Raw genomic sequence first — 21340 nt, 5'->3', positions numbered from 1 at the left:
GAATTAAATTGGTGAAATTGGCGCCCACCAAAACGGACTATTGTTTAATTAAAACATTATCGGCGATCAGTTATTTTGTAATAATTTATCACAATAGATAAAATGTTCAATATTTACGTATAAAAAGGCAGGTGAAACACTTTTCGTCATGTATTCCACGAATAATACTAATCGCATTAGTATCCCGAAAATCCGTGCAACACAGAACTCAACGAAAATGAAAGGTAAATTTATATACCATAAATTATATTTTATACACACCAGCGTGAATCGTTTTATTATTATTTTATTAATCACTTTTTCAACATTATTTATTTGACAGTATACGAAATGTTCGTTAGCGTGATGCTATCGCTTTTATTGCTGGCATCGTCCGCCTTTTCCGCAGCTGTCACCATTCCCAATGCTCCATCAGAGCAACCGACACCGCCAAACATTTACGGAGGAGCAGCTCCGCCTGAAGCAGGTCCACCCAGTGTTTCTCCAATTCCGTCCGCTGCACCAACTTCAACCGTTCGGCCATTGTATGGCAACACACCCAAAGCTTCATAAATACATACATAAATGTAACAAGAGACAGCGAGAGCTTCACGACATTTTGTCACCACAATCTTCCGAACGTTTCTGTTTTTTAAATATAAATAAATACAATGATGTACAATCATTTTTGTAGAAATGCCATAGAATAAATAAAGAATTGTGGAGTCCTTTACTGTATATGTATTGTGATTCGCAAATGCACTAGCATACTAACATTTTTCAATTATAGGCTTATCGTAGGCTGCGTGCTGGTAATATATACATAATATCAGCTTAGGTTTTATAAAATGATGTGGCGATCTTGACAAACTCGTGAACTCACAGAACTCGGAGATTCGAAATGCATTTGCATTCTATAAGATTTCTAGTGATTCGAGAACTTACAAAAGATAACAACATCCGAATCATCAACCATTAGCCATGAAATCCATTAAAAAACAAGTCGGGTGTAACCGAACATTTTATACTCTTGAAATTTAATGATGTAATTTTATTACTACTAACACACTATTTAAACCATATATACGGCACTAGAGTAACGAAAATCATCATATATGTATAGTATATGAGGACTGAGGTAATTTCTAAACCGATTTCACTAATTTTCATCACCTAGGTATACTATATTCATACGCTATACGCTTACTAAATTAACCGATATATGCGATATAAAGTCCACGGGATGTTTAAAAACTCTAATATTAGGTATATGGGAGTTAGGGGAAGTCATGTCCCGGTTTTAACAATTTTTGGTACACAGACACACTACTAGTAGAAAAAGACTCCCTCTGTATTAGGTTAAAATATCTGATAAATTTACCGATATATTCGATGAGAAATTATCCTTAGGCACTGAGTACATCCTGTTCGATATACGGGTCTTGAAAAGTTATAGTCCGATTTCGCCAATTTTTCCATAAGTAATGCCACACCTCAAATACGGTATTTGTGTAAAGTTTTATTCCGCTATCTTCATTGGTTCTTGATTTATATATTATAAAGTGAACGAATCAGGTGGAAATAAAAATTGTATTATATAAGAAGTAGGCATGGTTGTGAACGGATTTCGCTCATTTTCCATCGGTAATATAAGGATGTGAATAAAATATGATGTACTAAATTTCATTGAAATTGGTCAAGTAGTTCCAGAGATATAGTTTTTGACACTAAACTGGGCGACGCCACGATCAATTTCCACTCCATATTGTCAAGCTAAGTGCAGCTGTTCTGTACCATTTCTTCTGTAAAATTTAGTCGTTTAGTTAATGACATTTTTCGTTAGTGAGTTAACGCGCTTTTAGTAATTTTCAACATAATCTTTGTATGGGAGGTGGGTGTGGTTATTATACGATTTCAACTATTTTCATGGTGTGTAATAGGATACTTAAGGGAAACGACTGCTGAAAGTTTGGTTTATATAGTAGCTTTAGCGGTTTGCGCGATATATACAAAAAACATATTTGGAGGCGATACCACGCTCACTTAAAAATAATACGTTGCATCTATAATTAATACACTTTGCTTTAGCCTTAGCATTAACAAGTACTATATTTGCATAAAAGACACATGGTGCACTTTGTCACATAAATAACGAAATATACACACTTAATATAATTTCATTTAATGCCTATGACTCTAAACGCTTTCTATGATATTGACATCATTTTCTTAGCTAAAATCTAAAATAAATACATAAATATATATATGTATATATATATATATAAAGTACAATATATATGCAGTTGTATAATTGTTAAGTTCATTTTATAATTTTATACTGTTTAGTATATGCTCATGCCATACTTTACATGCTATACATAACATATAATGTTAAAACACAGGCATGTCTACTACTGTGCTATATTCCCTGCTGTACATATTATTTTGTAATGACAGCCACAGCACGCACTCATCTCAATTTAACATTACGCCGAAATGAACGTCGCACCTCCTCTTGCGTTTGGTCGCAATTCAATTCATCTCCATGCCCATACTATAAAAACGACAAAAGACAAAATAAAATTTGTTTGCTTGAGTGAAATTATTGCGAATATTGTGTACCTTGCAGAAGTTCTGTTCGAGCAATTCCATTGCGGTCAATCGATCTTTGGGATCGTGTTGTAGACATTTGTCCACAAAATCATGTCCTTCTTGTGAGAGACTTTCAGGCGCTTCCGGCTTTTCACCCATACCAACTTTGAACATAATTTGGAAATTCGAGTCAAATTGTGCCCAAGGACGCTATGATTAGAAGATAACCCGTTACTATCATTATATTGCTACTTACATTGCCGCAAAATAACTTACTTGTCCCGATGCCATTTCAACTACCACACAGCCTACAGACCAAATGTCCGCCGCACGTCCATGTCCGTCACTATTCGTTTTGGTGAATATCTCTGGCGCCATATAAGCTTTGGGAAATAAACAAAAATATCTTGTACATAGTTGCTAGTTAAACATACTATAATTAATCGCTTACCTTGTGTTCCCACATAGCCTTGCAGTTCGCCAGGCACAGTCGTATGCGCCTGTATTTTAACTGCTGAGCCAAAATCACCCAGTTTCAGGCTATTACTACCGTCCACCAAAAATATATTTGCAGTCTTTATATCACGATGCACGATACCGTGTCGATGTAACTCGGCCACCCCCGAAAGTAGTTGAACAGTAAAGCGACGAACTAGACCTTCTGGCAGACCGCCTGATAACTCCACCAATGCTTCTAAGGTTCCCTCAGAACAGAGCTCCATAAAAATTAAAAGTTCTTCCTATTTAGAGAAAATGAAAAAGGGAAATTTATTAATTTATATTAGTCAAGTCAATGAACTGTATATATATATATATTATATTTGGTTTTTCGGCTTGGGCCATATTCGAACATCACATTTTCGAAAATAAAGTATGAAGTCATCTAACGAGAGGCCCAGAAAACGAGCTGTTTCGACATAGTCGGACCAAAGGAAAAGAGTATATGAGTGGAGTTTAGGGGGCATGCAAAGAGGTTGTTAGTGTCATGCAAGGACTCTTTGCAGGTCTTGGTACCAAATCTGTAGAATACGAAGCATGATACAGACGTAGTTTTCAGCAACTTCCTTCCACCTTCTCACGGTGATCTGCCGATGACGCTGTACGCTTATTAAACCAATTTCTAAACGAGGAAAGAGACACCATCTTTTTCAAAAACCACAATCGAACCCATGATCTAAAGCAGTTCAAACAAAACTGAACCATCTCGAGGGATGTGCAGCACCAGAGAGACTATTACGCTTACAATAGAGGTACCATCGGATAGTAAGAACGTACTAAATACTTATCGGACCGCCCTCGTATATACCAAAATACTAAGTGATAACGGTAAAATATAACTGAATATTTTGAACACTTACCCTATGCACTTCGATACCATAGTAGCGCACCAAATTCTTGTGTTTGATACCCTCGAGGATTTTTAACTCCTCAGCGACGTTTTTGAGTGCACGAGTCTCTCCGGGCTGTATTGCAATTTCTTTCATAGCCATTAGTTCACCGGTATTATTGTTGACAGCTGTATAAACTTTACCAAAACGACCTTGACCAATCTGCAATTGAGGATTTACATATTTTAATAAACAAACATGCTAGAAAAACCGAAATCTTATTGCGACTCACTTTAATACCACGATGCCAGTGAAAATTTACGCTACGTGCACGTATCTGCACCTTATCGCATGTGTTCAAGGCTTTGATGTGGCCAATTAGATTGCGTTCACGCAGATTCTCTTCAATTTCCATATCCAAGCGATTCACAGCGTCTCGCACACGCACCTGGCGTGGCGCCAACGAAGAGCTACTACCGTTATGCGTCGATTTGGTTAAAGGAGAAGATTGTGGTACAATTAAGCGTAATTCGCCAAGTTTTTCCGTAGCGCTGCCATTATTGTCGGGCACGTCGGACGGCTCGTTTACGCTGTATTCTGGTGAGCCATCGGCGGCATTGCGCAAAACTTCCTCTTTCAAACTAAACTGCGGATGTAAGAACTTATTGTACTGCGGCGAACTCAATGGTGTGTTCGGATTTGTGCCGCCGCCTACGGATATTGGAGTTCGTGTGGGTGTACGCGACCGACTTGTGGCCGGTGATGAGGTTTTACGCGTACGCGGCGATGCCTTTTTACGCGCTATCTTCTCTGGTTCGGAAGTAATACCGATTACATGTGATATACAACGATCCATCTGTTTTTTCAAGTCCTCAAACTGTCGTTCGTCTAGATGACGGGTTATTTGCGGATCACAGGCGAGTATAAGAAACTCTAAACCCTGTGATGCCCAACGAGGTCGCATGCCACGTCCACGTTCGCAACGTTCCATCACGAAATGCATCCACATTTTGGCAAAATCGATAATACCCAGCGCCAAATCGACCTCGCAAGATTCATCCTTATTGGCCATTATACGCTGTTCGAACAAACGAATTACGTCTTTATTGTACTCGAAACCAAATTTATAGCCTTGGTGTAAAATCTCACGTGTACGTGAAAGTACCGCCTGCCTGTCCGGATCATCCAATTCGGACATTTGTTCCGGCCCACAACGCTCCATTACACGCTCGATTATCTTCGACAACTTGTTGCGCACATCGAGCACATCCTTTTGTAGCAGTTTGAATGATTTCTTAATCTCGGCACAAACAAAATCTTGCTGTTGATTAATCACATCATCCTCATAATGTTCACGATGAAAGTCAGTTGTCTCGACATCGCGACAGAACATTTTCGCAAAGAACAGCACCTTCACCGAACACTCACGTTCCACAGTGAACAGTGATTGCGTCTCCCGACAGATCGTTAGCAGCTGCCACTTCAAATCGCTTTCGCCGTGCTGTGCCGTATCATCGATTTGTATATCCAGTTCGGCCGCACGACTGACTAAACGTTCGGATATACTACGCAATAAATTGCGTATGATGGTGCAAAATTTTTTTGCCGCAATTGTGTGCATGCCATTTATCATGGGACTAATCAGTTTGGTAAACATCCATTCCTTCTCCAAAGCAGACTTCTTATTACCCTCCGGCGCAGACTGCAACACTAGCTGATCGATATAGTCTAAATAAAGCTAAAATTTCACAAATTTAAACTCAACATACAACAAACAAAAAATAAGCTTCGCTTACCTCGAATACTTTTCGTACGGTTTTGTCGAAATGATTCAGTATGCCCATGTAACGCTCCAATTCTTCTTCGTTCTCAACCAAAGCGGTCGTTATGTGGCGCTGATAACGTTCCCGATGCGTTAATGCCAATGTCAGGCCTTCGCGTAATTCCTTCATGAGTTGCTCTAAACTCAGTGGATTCGGTTTTGGCGGGCGTGTTTCCAGACGCATTCGCAAAAACTCGTGCATAAATTGTAACGGTATGCCGCTGAGAAACACAAACGAGGGAATGTATGTCGGCAAGTTTATGGATTTCGCCTCGTCACTCCAGTAACCGAAGCGTCGTAACTCGTCAATTTGCTCGCGACTAATTTCCGGTTCCAAACGTGGCACATCCTCGTCGATGCGCTCCGTCTCGAAGTCGTAATCTTCCGTGCCGGGCTTCTCCAACGAAATATGCGCCTTATACAGTACAACATTGTGCAGTTTATTTAAAAACGACAAGGCCTTGGCGAGACCACGCGACTTTAAAACGTTTTCTATAAACTTTCTAAGTGTAAACAAAAAAAAAACAGAAAATACCGTTATATTAATATGGCTTAGTACTATAATTTATAGTCACACCTATATAGCGCCGAAGAATTAGCATCATTACAACTGCTTAACGGTTCCACACTGAATATATTAATGTCGTGCATTGAGCTTTTACGCAAAAGCGGTCCAGACAACTCCGATGACATATGACTAACTTCGGTTGAGGTAGATCTGTAACCGGCAAAACGTTGAAACAATTTGCAAAACTATTATTTTGTTAGCAAACACTTACTCGTTGCTGCTGGAAGTCTCGCCCGGCACTTGCGCCACATCGTTCAACATGAACTGTACTTTAGGCGCGCAAAAAATTGATGAGAGCTTACGTTGTGGTGTTGCTTGACTAGAACTGGTCTTGGTGGAATCAACCGAATTCACACCGGAATCGTCGTTCTCCAAACCAGATGAAGCACCACTGTCACTGCCACCATAGCAGGTTTGCACAGGCCAAGAGAATTTCTCACCCTGCAATCTGAGATAAAAAAACAGCATGCGATTTAACACAAACAACAATAAATGATTTCAATACTAACTACCTTGCCAATATTTTGCCAAAGATGCAGAGTTTTAAACGATTCTGACGCGTTATATTATACCACAAGCACATCGCTTTGATGCGGCCCACAAAGTTTTCATTTTTGTAAATCGGATGAAATGCGCCCATCACTTGTGACGAGGGATAAAGCGCCTCTGCGGCTTCCAAGCGTGTCAAGAGGTCCTCCACCTCCTTCATGGCGATTTCCTGTTGATCCATGCAATCCTTACAATACAAAGACATGCAGCCAGTGCATAGTTTGCCAGGCTGTGGTGCTACAGAACCAAAACAAGACAAAATAATAAGGAGTTTAACCTTTGAACTTGCAAATAAAATATAAATTATGAACTTACAACTGGCATTGCTATCGGTGCTAAAGCCGCTGTCCACGCTCATTTCGCTCGTGGCACGTTGAAAACGGGGCTGGAATTTGTAGTTTATGATTTGTGAAAGCAATTCAGGCACTGCCTGCCGCGCAGTAAATAAATATTTGTCTTGCTGCTCCATGGTGCGGTCAGCCTGCCACGCTTGCAATTCCAGCCAAATGAGATCTTTCAGTTCCGCCTGCCAAGTGTGTTCTTCGTGCGAAAGCTAAACGAGAGAGAGGAAAGTTAGTCAAATCGTATGATAAGAAAAATCAAAATAAAATACTTTACCTTTGCATCCTGCCGATCGACACTGCCCAACTTAATGAGATTGGCGAAAGTCTCATGAAATTCCTTGCGTATATTCAAGCCAGGCGTGCGTTCCGAGCGCAGCTGTTGCACAAATGCGGATGCTGGCGCCGACGCACGACAACCGATTGGACGCGAGGATACACACATGTATCTATTGCACGATTCCACAACCTTCGAAGAGCCACGCAGCGGCACTTCTGTACTCAAGGGCGTACACTTATCCAACGATTCCAGATGGTAGGAGCTGTCGAGTAAACTGGAACCACGTGCGGCGTAGCTGGTGGATGTTGAGGAAATCATCGAGTTCTTCAGTTCCCGTTCGGCATCGCGCAACAAATCCTGTGCACGCTTGCTCGTGCGTTTGTTCTCGTCATTAACAAACATTTCATTCAGCAACGCACAGTCCATTGTGTTGCGTCGCAGTACGCGTGAACGCGCCATACGCGTCATGCCCTTTTTAGGCGTGCTCGGCGCCGGATCAATTGAACTGTAAATATACGGGAATATGATATATATCAGGTAAACTATGCGGAGGTGATTCCTCTACTACTACTTACGATCCAACTGAGGCGACAGCATGTGCTTTCTTACGCTCCCAATCTCGGCTTTTAATCTTCATTCTTGTGCGCGGCGGCGTTGTGCCGTACTCTTCGAAACGTGCAGCCAAATCGTCGATTGGTGGGGAAAGTAACTCCTCATCGAGCGGATGATAGCTGTTCACACCTCGGCTGGCCGTAGGCTTAATACGGAACTCAACTCTGCAAAAATGAAAATAGAAATATATTAATATTTTAAAATATAGCTGAAGACTCGGAAGCGAAATTATCGCCTTTGGTCGAGGCGCGTTAATTAATTACAAAGAAAGCTTAAATAGGTAGCTCTTCGAGACTTTTAAGACATATATAAGAGATTTAAAAAAATCTCAACTAAGCCAAAGTACCTATGCCTTAGAAGAATCGGCAGCCAGAAAGACATACAGTAGAACTTCAATAAATTGAACTTCTATAACTCGAAGATCTCCATAACTCGAGCTCTTGAATTGGCAATAGAAGACAAATTTCATACAAATTGTCTTTCATAAATCGAAGTCTCTCTTTTGGTGGATTATGGCAATTCGTTTTAAGGAGGTTCAACTGTAGCTCAAAACTTAAAGGCGTCCACGCGTCGCTACTACCTGAGGTTCGTGAGTTTAAAAGCATCAACTAGTGGCGATCTTCAAACCTTGTTATATATCTGGTTCCACCCCTATCATGCCTACATACATATGTATGTATAGCTATTTCACAAATCATATACGTTATTTACAAAGTTATGCATGTTAAAATAAATCACTACTAATTTGCATATGGCGCTCACAGTAGCCCCCGTATAATATACGTAATTGCTTGGCCCTTCAGCGTTTATCTTATCACGGCGCGTTGTACCCGTCTCAAATTATTACTGATAAGCATTCATAATCAATCCGTATCACAGTTTAGCTGTATACTTATATGCAAATATCCATATCTACCCCGGTCGTCACGCCTATAATTATACATCAATATTGCTTATAAAAGACTAATTGACAGTTTTGATTGACACGCCAAATTATGGCACGCTTTCATCGGCTGTGATACTTAAGTACATGTATGTAAATATCACGCTTGTCATCATCATTGCTACATAGCTATTTATGCACATTTCACTGACATAGCATAATGTTTCATCAGCAAGTCGGTTATTTAAAGAATTGCCTACAAAAATTGAGCATAAAATATAATCTATGAAAAAATTACATCATCGAAGCTACCATTCACACAAAAAAAAAAAATTAAACAATGGAACACTTAGATACTCGCTACAAGGTAGGAGTATAGAAAAATGGTGAATTAATCATATTAATACCTGCTCATATTGTATAATGTCTATATTGTTGATTCTCAAACAATATTTCACAACAAAAAAGCATGAAACGAAGTGAATAAGAAATGAAAAATACGAATTTTGAAATAACTTTTGGTATATGGTATACGGTATAGTTTACTAGCGCTGGTAGCCATACCCAGTTGGGTAAGGTTATCAAACATTATTATTACTTGTCGAACATATCGTAAAGAATTACACACCTACACGCTCGATAATAATGTGTTAATTAATTAAATTATATTCACTGAATAAATTGAATCAATTTTTTTCTTGAGAATAAAGTGAATGAAGACAAACAGTAACTTAAGAACTATCAATTAAGTAATTACTGCTAATTAACAAAAAATAATAAAACTCCCATTTTCATTAATTAATTGAAGGAAATCTATTAATTAACATAACAATGTGTGAGAAATGCATATGTAGAACAACGCCGCAGGGAAGCAACAAATTAATCCAATAATAATTAGACATGTATCAATTCATTAAGGGGCTATACCAGTGTAACCTATGAAAAATTAGGCAATTTTCGTGAATTTTTTTAAAAGAAAGTACTCTATCGATTGTTCCGAAGCTTTTTGCATATAATAAGGTATATTTTCGGCTAGATTTCAAATTTTTCTTTTACAAAAATATTGAAAAAAAAATGTTGGCCAAAAAAAAAGTTCCCCAACTGCTGACATGATTCCGGCCGAATGAGTGGCTGAAACAAAAATATTCAAAAAAGAACTGCCCTCGCAATTTATTTATTTAATTTTATTAATATAACACGCAATTTGACCCACACATTCGGCATGAGGTCCATTAGAAAACAAAAAACGGTATATATAGTATAAGGGGGCGCGGTAATTCATGGTCCGATTCCAACTATTTTTTCTACCTAGCTACATTCTATCCAAGATTATATGCTCAGTAAATTTTGTTGTTGTATCCCACATATTAACCGATATATATGGTAAAAAGTGCGATGAATGTTTGAATCCCCAAATATTAGGTATATGGGAGCTAGGCGAATTTATGACCCGATTTCACACATTTTTGGCACGGAGACATATTATTAGAAGACAAATGTTCCCTCTCAAATTCTTCAAAGTATCTAAGATAGTTACTTATGTTTTCGGAAAAAAATTTATTAGAAGTACTGAGGTCCTCATGTTGGATACATGAGGCCTTCAAAACTTATGGTCCGATTTCGACGGTTTTTATATATAAATTCAGTATTTGTACGATTCAGATGGACCAAGTTCTGGTATATGGAAAAAAAGTTATTGAACGAAGGATTTTTTTATTCCAAGCATTTTTTTCGAGCCAATATATGCGGAAAATGTTACCAAAAAAGTATTTTTTTTCGTTAAAATTTCGTCAAAAATTAAAATTTTTATATTTTCCTTTTGCTTCGTTCATTGAATTCAAATTTAAATTTAATTCTTGTACTATCCAAATATTTTTTTTTTTATTGATTTTAGATGAATCAATTATGAGTTATACTGTTCATGGCAAGAGCATTTTTTTTGAGACTTTAGAAAATATTAAAAATTTCACAAAACACTGTTTAAATAATTAAAAAAAAAAACATTTTTTCAACCGCTGAAACCCAGCTAACCTCTTAACCGTCGTAATCAGTCTTATTTTTTAATATTTCATAATAACTTTAAAAAGTCGAAGAAATTTAAATAAAACTCAAGCCTAACAGTATCGAATGGGTGTAATGTTCTTTTGATGCAAAGATATCCAACCATTTAAATTCCACAAATCCACAATTTTTAGAAGATATTTTAAACAAATACCATGCTAAGAACCAGTGGGTAGTCCACAACAAACTTCAATTGATATTCAAAATGTAATGATATGATGGCAAAGGAATATAAATACGCACAAGCGGTAAAAAGTTCAATTAATGCTTATGTCCAAGAGCGAAAAAGTACAATCATGGCATTGAAATCAATTTCACGTAAAGCGCCGTTATGTTTTTTAGACTTAACATAATGTATAAACTTAAATACACACACAGATACACTTTTCGATGCTTCCCCCTACTATAAAATAGATATTAACCTATTTCTCAAATGCTTTGCAATACTATGTGATGTAAATCCCCGAAGTGAAACAATTCGTATATACGGGATAAAGCTGATGTTCTCTTGTATATAACTTGTATATATGTAATTACTTTAGTAACAAATCACTTAAAAGCAATTCTATATAATGTACAGAAATACAGACAAAATTAAAACACAATTTTCTTGCATTTCTTACATACATATAAACCCTTTCTACTTAACTTTAGAGCGTCTTATCTACACGTGTATATACATATATGTACATGAAGGCATATTTACCGAACACAAAACTTACTTTTTACGTCTCATTTTGTTGACACTGTATCGTGTAGTTGCCTATAAAACAGCTGAATATAACCAATGCACTCGTCTTGTTGTTGTAGTTTAATTTCGCAATTTTCCTCTTGTGCGAAAACAAAATCAAAACTATAGATTGATTTATTGCACACTTTATATACGGTTTAGTTAAACACTGCAACTGGAACGAACTAAAGTTCTAACCGAGCACAACAATGAATAAATAAGACACACACACATACATATATTTGCATTGCATTTTATTGCATATATTTAAATGTACTTATATCTGCATTTGCCATTCAACTTTTTAAGTACACACACCAACAACAATGTATGTAATTCAACGCTCCAAAGCGAAAGGGTGTGAAAGCTATGCGTTCCGCTCTTGTTTTAATTTTTTTGTTTTTTTTTTTATTTTTTTGTTCACTACACAATCACATGTTACTTGAATTTACGATAGTTACCGCTGCAATATAGTACTTCACTGACTTTTGCGCCTCCGCACCACAGAGTTATGACAACGCGTGAACAGCAAAGTTGCCGGCGTTTGCGAAAAGCGAAAAGCCGAAAAGCTAAGAGTGAATAGCAAACGTACAAACAGCTGATGCTCGCAGCACGAAACACTTATGAAATATTCAAAAATATTTATAAACAATTTTTCACCCACTACAGATAATCTATGCATAATTCTTAGGTGCCCAGTATCATTGCTCCAGCCAGTCACTCAGACAGCCAGCCTGCTAGCCAGCAAGGCAGATCGTGTAAATTTATTTATTTTTAATTTTGTATTTTTATTTTATTTTTTTTTTTTGCTGAATATCACACGATTCACACGAGCGAGCACACGAGCACTCAGGGGGGTCGCACTTATTAGCCCGCACACTCAAGCGTAGAGCGCTGCCAAATGAGTAGCGAAAACACACACACTAAGCTAATTTAGATTTGTATTTATTTTTATTTTTTAATTTTGCATTTTAACTTATTAACTGTATGCGAAAAGCGCACCGGAAAATTGCGATACTTTCAAAATCTTTCATGTGCCTTCCACACACAGCTGTCACTGTATCGCACAGCATTGACCTACGTAGCCGTAAGCAGATCTGCGCTGTTACGGCGTAAATCAACGCTGCTCATCGCACGTAACGTCACTTTATAAAATAAAATCAACTTCACGCATACCATCGACGCGACCGAAACGCATACACAGGCACACTTACTCAACCGATAAGCACAGCGACTGTGATCTGCAAATTCAAGTCCAAAATTCGTACGGGCGAGCGGTTGCGCGGTTGCCCGTAATGCCAGCACATAACACCATATACGTTGGTAGCAAAAACAGCAACAACAACACAGCAATATTGTAATTAAATACAAATATTAACAAGTCAATTGGGGAGACGTTCAACCGATCCGCTGCGAATTCAACTGCATTTTCCGAACAAACACCGTCAACTGAGGGTATTCCCTGTTCGAACCCAATGTTATGAAGCGCACAAGGCCGCCGCCACAAATCGAGAGCGCATTGCGTTGCTTGCGCCAAGAGCGCGCATTTGCTCTTCGACAACGCTCGCTTTACTCTTCAATCAACAAACAATATTAGTAACAATGTTTTCATTTCATTTGTAGGCAATGGATTGATGTACAATAGCGCTGGTGAGTTAATTCCGGCAGTTGGAAACACATACTCATCTACAACAGCTGCTTATCAAAAATATAAGTGGTTTCTCATAGAAAGCATGGAGATAAACTCAGAATTTCTTTTGAGAGTACCAAATAACGGCAAACTTAACAACTTGATTGTTTACGTGAACTTTTTAGGTAAAAGTCCCCAATGCAGCTCCGTCAATTTAGATATGAAACACTTTGAACGTTATTTTCGAAGTTAAATATCAATTGCGAAAGTTTTGTGTCAAACCTTGATTCATGGATTCATGGAAACAGACCTTCAATACATTTCCATTCCCTTAATTGAGATATAAAGTTCTTTAAATTTTATTTTCGAAAATAAATAACAATTTCGAAAGATATATGTAAAACTGAACACTTTAAGCTTTATTTCAGAAATTAAATAACAATTTCGAAGGTTTGTGAAACTTAACAGTTTTGTTTATAAGTACAGATCTCCACTGCATCCCCTCAACTCCTTCTATTGATATATTTATATAAATTTTATTTTCGAAATTAAATACCAATTTCGAAAATTTTATGTGAAGCTTAAAACTTTGAACTTTATTTTCGAAATTAAATAATTTATTTTCGAAATTTAATTTTCGAAAAAAAATAACAATTTCGAACATTTTATGTGAAACTTAGATCTTGGAACTTTATTTTCGAAATTTAATAATAATTTCGAAGGTTTTATGTGAAACTTAAAACTTTGAACTTTATTTTCGAAAAAATACCAATTTCGAAAGTTTTATATGAAACTTTGATTCATAGAAACAGGTCTCCAGTACACCCCCTTAACTCCCACTACTAATATATAAAGTCCTTTCAACTTTATTTTCGAAATTAAATATCTCTTTCGAAAGTTTTGTGTCAAACCTTGATTCATAGAAACAAGTCTCCAATGCATTTCCATTCCCTTAATTGAGATATAAAGTTCTTAAAATTTTATTTTCGAAATTAAATACCAATTTCGAAAGTTTTATGCGAAACTTAACACTTGAACTAAATAATCGAAATTAAATACCAATTTATGTGAAATTTAAAACTTCGAAATTTTTTTTCAAAATTAAATACTAATTTCGGATGTTTTATGTGAAACTCAAAATATGAATTTTATTTTCGAAAAAAATAACAATTTCGAAAATTTTATGTGAAACTTAAAACTAATAATACTAATTTCGAAAATTGTATGTGAAACTTAACACTGGACTTTATTTTCGAAATTAAATACCAATTTCGAAAATTGTATGGGTAAATTAACACTTTGAATTTTATTTTCGAAAAAAATACCACTTTCGAAAGTTTTATATGAAACTTTGATCCATAGAAACAGGTCTCCAGTACATCCCCTTAACTCTCACTATAGTGAGTATACTAGTTAGTATACTAATATATAAAGTCCTTTAAACTTTTTTTTCGAAATTAAATATTCTTTTCGTCATTTAATGTCAAATATTGATTACGTTTACAAAAAATCTCATAAGCCTTTATAGCGTCACATAGTTTTCGAGATAACCTAAAAAAATAGGATTTCACAAAATAAAAAGTTCTTATCATAACTTCAAGAATATAGCGAATATTATCAAATGCTGTTAGTAGCGTATTAATAGCTACGTAATTACTGCCTCAATTAAACTTTGGCTCTCTCAGTTTTAGATAAAGCAAGAACATTTAAGAGCATGAGCATGTGCCCAGTATTAAGCAAAGAGTTCTGCAGTGAACTAAATACAAATCAAGAGATTAATGGCTATTTAATTATTATCAAATAGAAAAATAGCGCTATCAAAATAGGTATTTGCTTGTTTGAGTAGCACACGTTCTCTGCATAATTTAAAGTGAAATTTACTAGTGTGAAATGATGATGGAGAGTAATTTGTGGAAATTTATAAACCGCATATAATTTACTGTCTTCACACACACGCATGTATATATATATATATGTATGTATATATGTATTGTGTAAATGCATTTATTGACAATATAAAACCTAACCACTCTCAATGATTTATGTACATACATACATACATATGTATGCCTTGAAAATGGAATTTCGAGAGCCACTTAAGTTGCACAACAATAAGGGGCTAAAAAGGCAATGTTCGGGTGTACAAAATGTTTTCAGTGTTGATAAGAATATTTACAATTAATATTGTTTTATAAAAGATTGTTTTGAAATTTTCTTGTTAATATAGCAATTAATAATTTAGTGAGTGTTTAAATTTAGTGAGAACTCGCAGTTATAACTGACAGATAGGTAAGTTCTACTCGTTAGTAAACCTTTTTCTTTCAGTTGACAGCGTGTGGTTTCAGTTTAGAGCTAGATTGTCATCAATGTCAAGTAGTCTCACCTGAAGCTGAAGCTTTTTTCGGAATACTTGTTGGCAAAAATATTTCTAGATTTAAAGATAGCCAGTAATGTTGTTAGTAAATAGTAAAATAGTAATAGTAATAGTAAAAAAACTAATAGTAGTAATAGTAAAAAACAAGATTTTACATTCACCTATTTTTTGAGATATCTCACATATTAACCGAATATATATACGTTATAAAGCCCACCGGAAGTTGGAAAATGTGTACAAGAGGTATACGGGGCCTAGAGGAAGTATTGATCTGATTTTAATCCTATTTGGCACAGAGGCACATTCTTAAGATAAAAAATTCCCTCTGAATTACTTTTCAATAGGTGAGGGATTTTTCGATATTTCGGATGGACGGACAGACTGACTTTTGGAATTACATTCAACCCGTCATCGTGTGTCTAACTCGTTTAGTTTTAGGACTTACAAACAACCGTTATGTGAACCAAACTAGTATACTTTCTTAGCAAGAGTTTTCTGGAGTATAATGCGAGCTGAGGATAAGGCTTTACAATTTACAGCTTAAAATAACTAGTAGTTAACATTTACCGCCATTTGATGAAGTTGCAAACAAGAAAAAAGTGAAATACCTATACACACACAAAGAAAATTGAAAATCAAAGAAATCCATTCAATAATTATGCGTATGTAGCAATACAAAAGAACAGTTCATATGCACACACACACACGTGCACACATGTAAAAGTGTATCCGTCGCGCCAAAACTTGCATGCGGACAAAGTGTCGGTGGCGCAAAGGGCAAACAAAATAAATGCTAATCAAAGCGCATACCAAATTGGATAATGGCTACGACTGCCACACTAAAGTGCTGAATCGAAAAGAAATGGTAGTTAATATCGGGAAAAACAACAACGCCGAATGGGGTTAACAAAACGGAATGGTTGCACGGTTGAAGCATTGACAAAACTGAGAGCGCACAAATAACAGACAATTTAAAATAAAGGCATGACTAAAGTTAAAAAAATAAATATAAATACAATATTTACCTTTGCTACACAGGAAAATATTCACTTTCTTTGGAATTTAGTATAATACACATAGCGGTGATGATGCATGCCTACAGCACGCGCCGTATGAGTTATATCTATTTATGTTTGTATGTGTGAATGTGTTTATACAAATAAATGAAAATGTGTAATATTAAGTAGAAGTGGTCATAAAATTCGTTGATCTTAATCGTTTGGATTAAGTAGTGTTTAAAAACAACAACAAAAATGCGGCTGTCAACTTTGCAAGTTACTCATATCACATAGTATTTTTTTATTGTTATTATTGTAAACATTGTGCACAATTACTTAACAAACATATGATGCCTCAACAAGTACATACATATATATGAAGCTGTAAGTATCACTATACATTGAACCAAAAGTCAGCTACTTTGCTGTATTTGTGTACATACGTACGTACAACTAATTTCATTGAAAACTTTGTCACACGTGGACATTTGAGCGTACATTAATTATAAGGCAAGAAGAGGTGAAATAAAATAAAAAGTGTAAGCAAACTGCTGACTCGAAGCACATTTTGCGGTTTATTACCATACATGCGTACATAAATATGTGTCTACTCAAATATACACATATTGCCATTAAAATAAGTAAAGTAAATTTTATATTTTAAGAAGCAATGATTCTGTTCAAAAAATAACGAGAATTTTCGTTTCTTGAAAAAAATATTTATTCATTCGTATAGATTAATGTTGTCGCTTTTAAAATAGTTCTCATTCCATATTATTCACTTCTGCCAGCGCTTCTTCGAAACGTCGAAACACTTTTCAAACTCGATTTTTGGTTGGTTCTTTATGCGATTTCTCTTACGAATTCCTTCAAAACGACGAACCTTTAAGGGGTTATATACAGTTAGAATTTTCAAAAAATCGATTTTTTTATTAATATTATATCGTTTTTTAATATTATATCGTTCCGGTGAATATTTTCAAAGTTACAAGCAAATGAAAAATTTGAAAAGGCGTTTCAGAGTGCTAGGAAGTACAAGGTCCAAACTTTAAACGCGTTTTTCTCAAAATGGTGTTTTCAAAGTCGGTGACCAGCATTACTCGAAAACGGCTAGACCGATTAGTCTCAAATTTTAACACGACCTTCTTAAATATATTTTTTAGTAATTAATCGAAGAATTTTTCTCTCCGATAAATATTTTTTTTTTATAAACAATTTAAGGCCGAAATTTCGGTGAAGAATCGAAAGAATTTTTTTGAGAAACCGTCATTTTGTCAAAAAAATTTATTTTGCTTATTCCTTCGATTAATTACTAGATTTAACATTATTTTAACGAAATCTGTTTATATTTTTAATTTCATATGATCCAGTTCCGAAATATAGTGGTCACCGCAAAACGGTTTTTTTGTGAGGAGCTCCTGGAGATTATTTTCAAATAAATATTTTTACTAGTACTAAGTCTTAAAATATATCATAATATGTGTATAAATTTTTGGATCAATAAATTAAAAAGTTTTCTCAGAAAAAATTCTGGAAAATTCACTTTTTTTCGGCCGTCTAATTGTATATAACCCCTTAAGGTTCTCTTTATTTTTGGAAGTAGGAAAAAGTCTCACGGAGTCATGTCTGACGAATATTGAGGCTGGGATATCATTACAATATTATTTCTGACCCATAACTCAAGAGCAACCAACGAAATGTGCGCTTTTGACAAACGAAAATCGCCTGGCCTTAGCGGCTGAAACAAAATAAACAATGAATACGGCTGATTTGATCGTATTGAAATTCCCGTTATTTTTTGAATACAATAAAATTAAATAAAAAAATAAAATAAAATAAAAAAATAAAATTCCTGTTATTTTTTGAACACATCTTTTGGAGCTTGCTTATATAGCGAAATACGCTTTCAAACTTTTAATTGAAACATTTTGTTAAAGAAAAATTGGTAATATTTTTGTTTACTTTTTTACTAAAAAATCGTAATGCATACTTATTAATTTGCCAATATGTGTAGACACATTCCATGAAAAACTCTGGCGAAACCACGACACACCGCAATGCTTACACTACATACGCTACATATGTTTGTATGTACGTACTTACATGCAGTCGATTCCTTATCATATCTTTCTTATAAAAAAGAACATACAAACTGATAAAGACATATGCAAAGCTAGCAGAAATTCAAATAATTGCAAACATACTGACATACATACATACATTTGCTGTTTTGTGAAAAATATTCTGCGCTGCAAAGTAGTTTTTGATATTTTTATCAAAATACATACATACAAACAGACACGAGAACTGTAATTACTCAACTCTCGAAAAAGTACCTTAAATTGTTGCTTTTCACATTGATTTCGTGCAGATTACACTGGCCAGCAAGTACGCATTTCATTTCAGCAAATTAACTTTGCCTTTGATTTCTACCACTGTCAATACGAATACAAATACCCGTATGTGTACGCGTGTGTGTGTGTATAGGTAACAATGTTTGTAATTTGGTTATTCCGGTTTTCGCCGAATAAGCGGAGATGTTGCACTTTCGCTTTGGAATTTTTGACTTTTTGACGAATGCTTTTTTTAATTATTTTTAACATCTATTTTATAGTTATAAAAGTAAAAAACTACTGATTTCTTATAAGCATAAGCCAGGCAAGGCTTTAAATACCGGCTCAATCAAGTCTCTTTCGCTAATAGCCACAAATCAGTTGCTGCCACATTAGCATTTTCAAAAATTTACTCTTATCTGCATTTCCATTTATACTCATTAGACGATTTTCCGTTTACTTTCCATTCGTAAATCCGATTCAAGTCAGTTAAATATTTTCCCCCGTTATGTTTTGTCGCTTGTTTGCTTACCTTGAAAAGTCGTCGTCAGCCTCCTGCTTAACGACGTTGACAAGTTGAGCTTCTTCATTTTGTTCGTCTACGTTGCCTTCAATATCGCTGATGGTGTTTCTGCTATCTTCGATGTTTAGCTGTCGCAGCAATACGCCATTATCTAATTTGGCTAAATTTATTTTGGAACGCAGTCTTCTTGTTCGTTGCTCTGACATATTTACAGTTGTTTTGCACAAGTATTCAATACAATTTTTGTTAACATAAATTATTTATTTATATACTTATGTATGTATATATGCTCTTTCTTTTTAACTTTATTCTTCTTCACTTAATCTTTATGTACACCTTTAAGTTTCACCGAAATATTCATTAACTTTCAAAACAAGCATATTATTTTTCATATGAGCAGCACAACACACAAACACGACCGATTCAATACAATTTTATTCACCAACTGAAATTGACTGCATGGAATTGTGTACGAAATTGAAAGCGAATGGCTACAGAGTGGTCTAGTGGCTTTAAAGTGAAAATTACTACATCTTATTAATATATTATTGGCAGAAATGTTTATTAAAATAACATTAAAAACGGAATAATATAATAAAAAGTAATACATGGTATATATCAATTCTATATAAAACGTTCCAAATACAATAACAGGCTATTAAATACATTTTTTCTTTCATTTTTCAGGCACCCTGTGCTTAGTTTTATTTCTCAAATTCGCTTTTGTATTTGTTTCCCATTCTAATAAACAGCTGTTCCGGAGGAAATAACCCAACAAACATTAAATATGCATAAACAATTGTACATATGTATCTATATACTCGTATATGTGTACATCTAACGACTTATTTTCAATAATTTAAATTAATTAATTCATTTTTTAGAATAAAAAATTAAATATTAAGTTCAAACAATTTTTGGTCTTACTGATACACACTTAATAAGCAATTACTTCAATTTTTGTAGAAAAATATTAAAAACTCAGCTATTGTGACGTCATTTCCGGTAAACCCTCAGGAAAAGTTGCTTCCGATTCGGCAGCATAACGCTTAGCAGTATCAGCTGAAGTGAAGAGTGATTGATTAAGACTGTAAATTCGTACTTAAAATTCAATTAATCGGAAATTCGCCGCATTTTTTTAATACAGTGGAACTTCCATAACTCGGAAATCTCCATGACTTGAACTTTTGAGTTGGAAGCCAAATTTCATACAAATTTCTTTCTTTAACTCGAAGTTCTCCATAACTTGAACTCTTGAAGTGGCATTGAAAGGCAAATTCCATACAAATTTCCTTCCATAAATCGAACTTTTCGACCAGAGCATAATAAAAAATTTAAGATTTTACTATCAAGGAAAAATTTTAAAAGAGTCCCTCTATATAGTACGGAGACGAACAAAAACTACCATATTACACTTATGGATTGCATAAATCATGTAACAAAGGCATGGGATACAGACGTTAAGAGCAAAACAATAGCAAACTGCAACCAACAAAATTACAGAAAACAATCTTTTAAAGTATGCCCATAAAAATTTTGGGGAAGTAAATAAATAAAACTGGGTAAAAATCTATATTTTCCAGCTTTTTGAAAAAATTATATTTTAATGAAAATTTTGTAACTTGAAGCCTCTCCAACTCGAATTTTTTTGCGGATTATGGTGATTCGAGTTAGAGAAGTTCCACTGCAGTTGTAGTTAAAAAAATCGAAGGGCTGTCTAAAATTCCAAAATTTCAT

At 35.2% G+C, this 21340-nt stretch overlaps 2 protein-coding genes across 5 annotated transcripts; one reads left to right on the top strand and one right to left on the bottom strand.

Moving 5' to 3' along the window:
* The first annotated feature begins 64 nt into the window (after positions 1 to 64).
* Positions 65 to 747, top strand: LOC105220687 (uncharacterized). Its single transcript, XM_011197131.3, has 2 exons — positions 65 to 224; positions 323 to 747. Exons 1-2 carry the CDS (start codon positions 149 to 151, stop codon positions 550 to 552), a joined length of 306 nt encoding a protein of 101 aa, XP_011195433.1. The 5' UTR covers positions 65 to 148; the 3' UTR covers positions 553 to 747.
* Map3k4_0 (mitogen-activated protein kinase kinase kinase 4) lies at positions 331 to 20053 on the bottom strand. Of its 4 annotated transcripts, none has more exons than XM_054228612.1 (15): positions 12960 to 13203; positions 11738 to 12365; positions 8035 to 8235; positions 7457 to 7964; positions 7154 to 7391; positions 6802 to 7075; positions 6501 to 6737; positions 6299 to 6439; positions 5696 to 6224; positions 4192 to 5637; positions 3930 to 4121; positions 3023 to 3311; positions 2848 to 2954; positions 2602 to 2781; positions 331 to 2533 (listed from the first exon to the last, which is right to left on the bottom strand). In XM_054228612.1, exons 2-15 carry the CDS (start codon positions 11749 to 11751, stop codon positions 2450 to 2452), a joined length of 4440 nt encoding a protein of 1479 aa, XP_054084587.1. In that variant the 5' UTR covers positions 11752 to 12365; positions 12960 to 13203; the 3' UTR covers positions 331 to 2449. The 4 variants fall into 4 exon arrangements, with proteins under 4 accessions (XP_054084587.1, XP_054084866.1, XP_054085155.1 ...); XM_054228891.1 differs by having other exon boundaries at positions 11738 to 12314; XM_054229180.1 differs by having other exon boundaries at positions 11738 to 11938.
* Positions 20054 to 21340: the final 1287 nt, after the last annotated feature.

This window comes from Zeugodacus cucurbitae, chromosome 2, assembly GCF_028554725.1.
Source record: "Zeugodacus cucurbitae isolate PBARC_wt_2022May chromosome 2, idZeuCucr1.2, whole genome shotgun sequence".
NCBI lineage: Eukaryota > Metazoa > Arthropoda > Insecta > Diptera > Tephritidae > Zeugodacus > Zeugodacus cucurbitae.
This window is presented reverse-complemented; position numbering and strand designations above follow the sequence as displayed.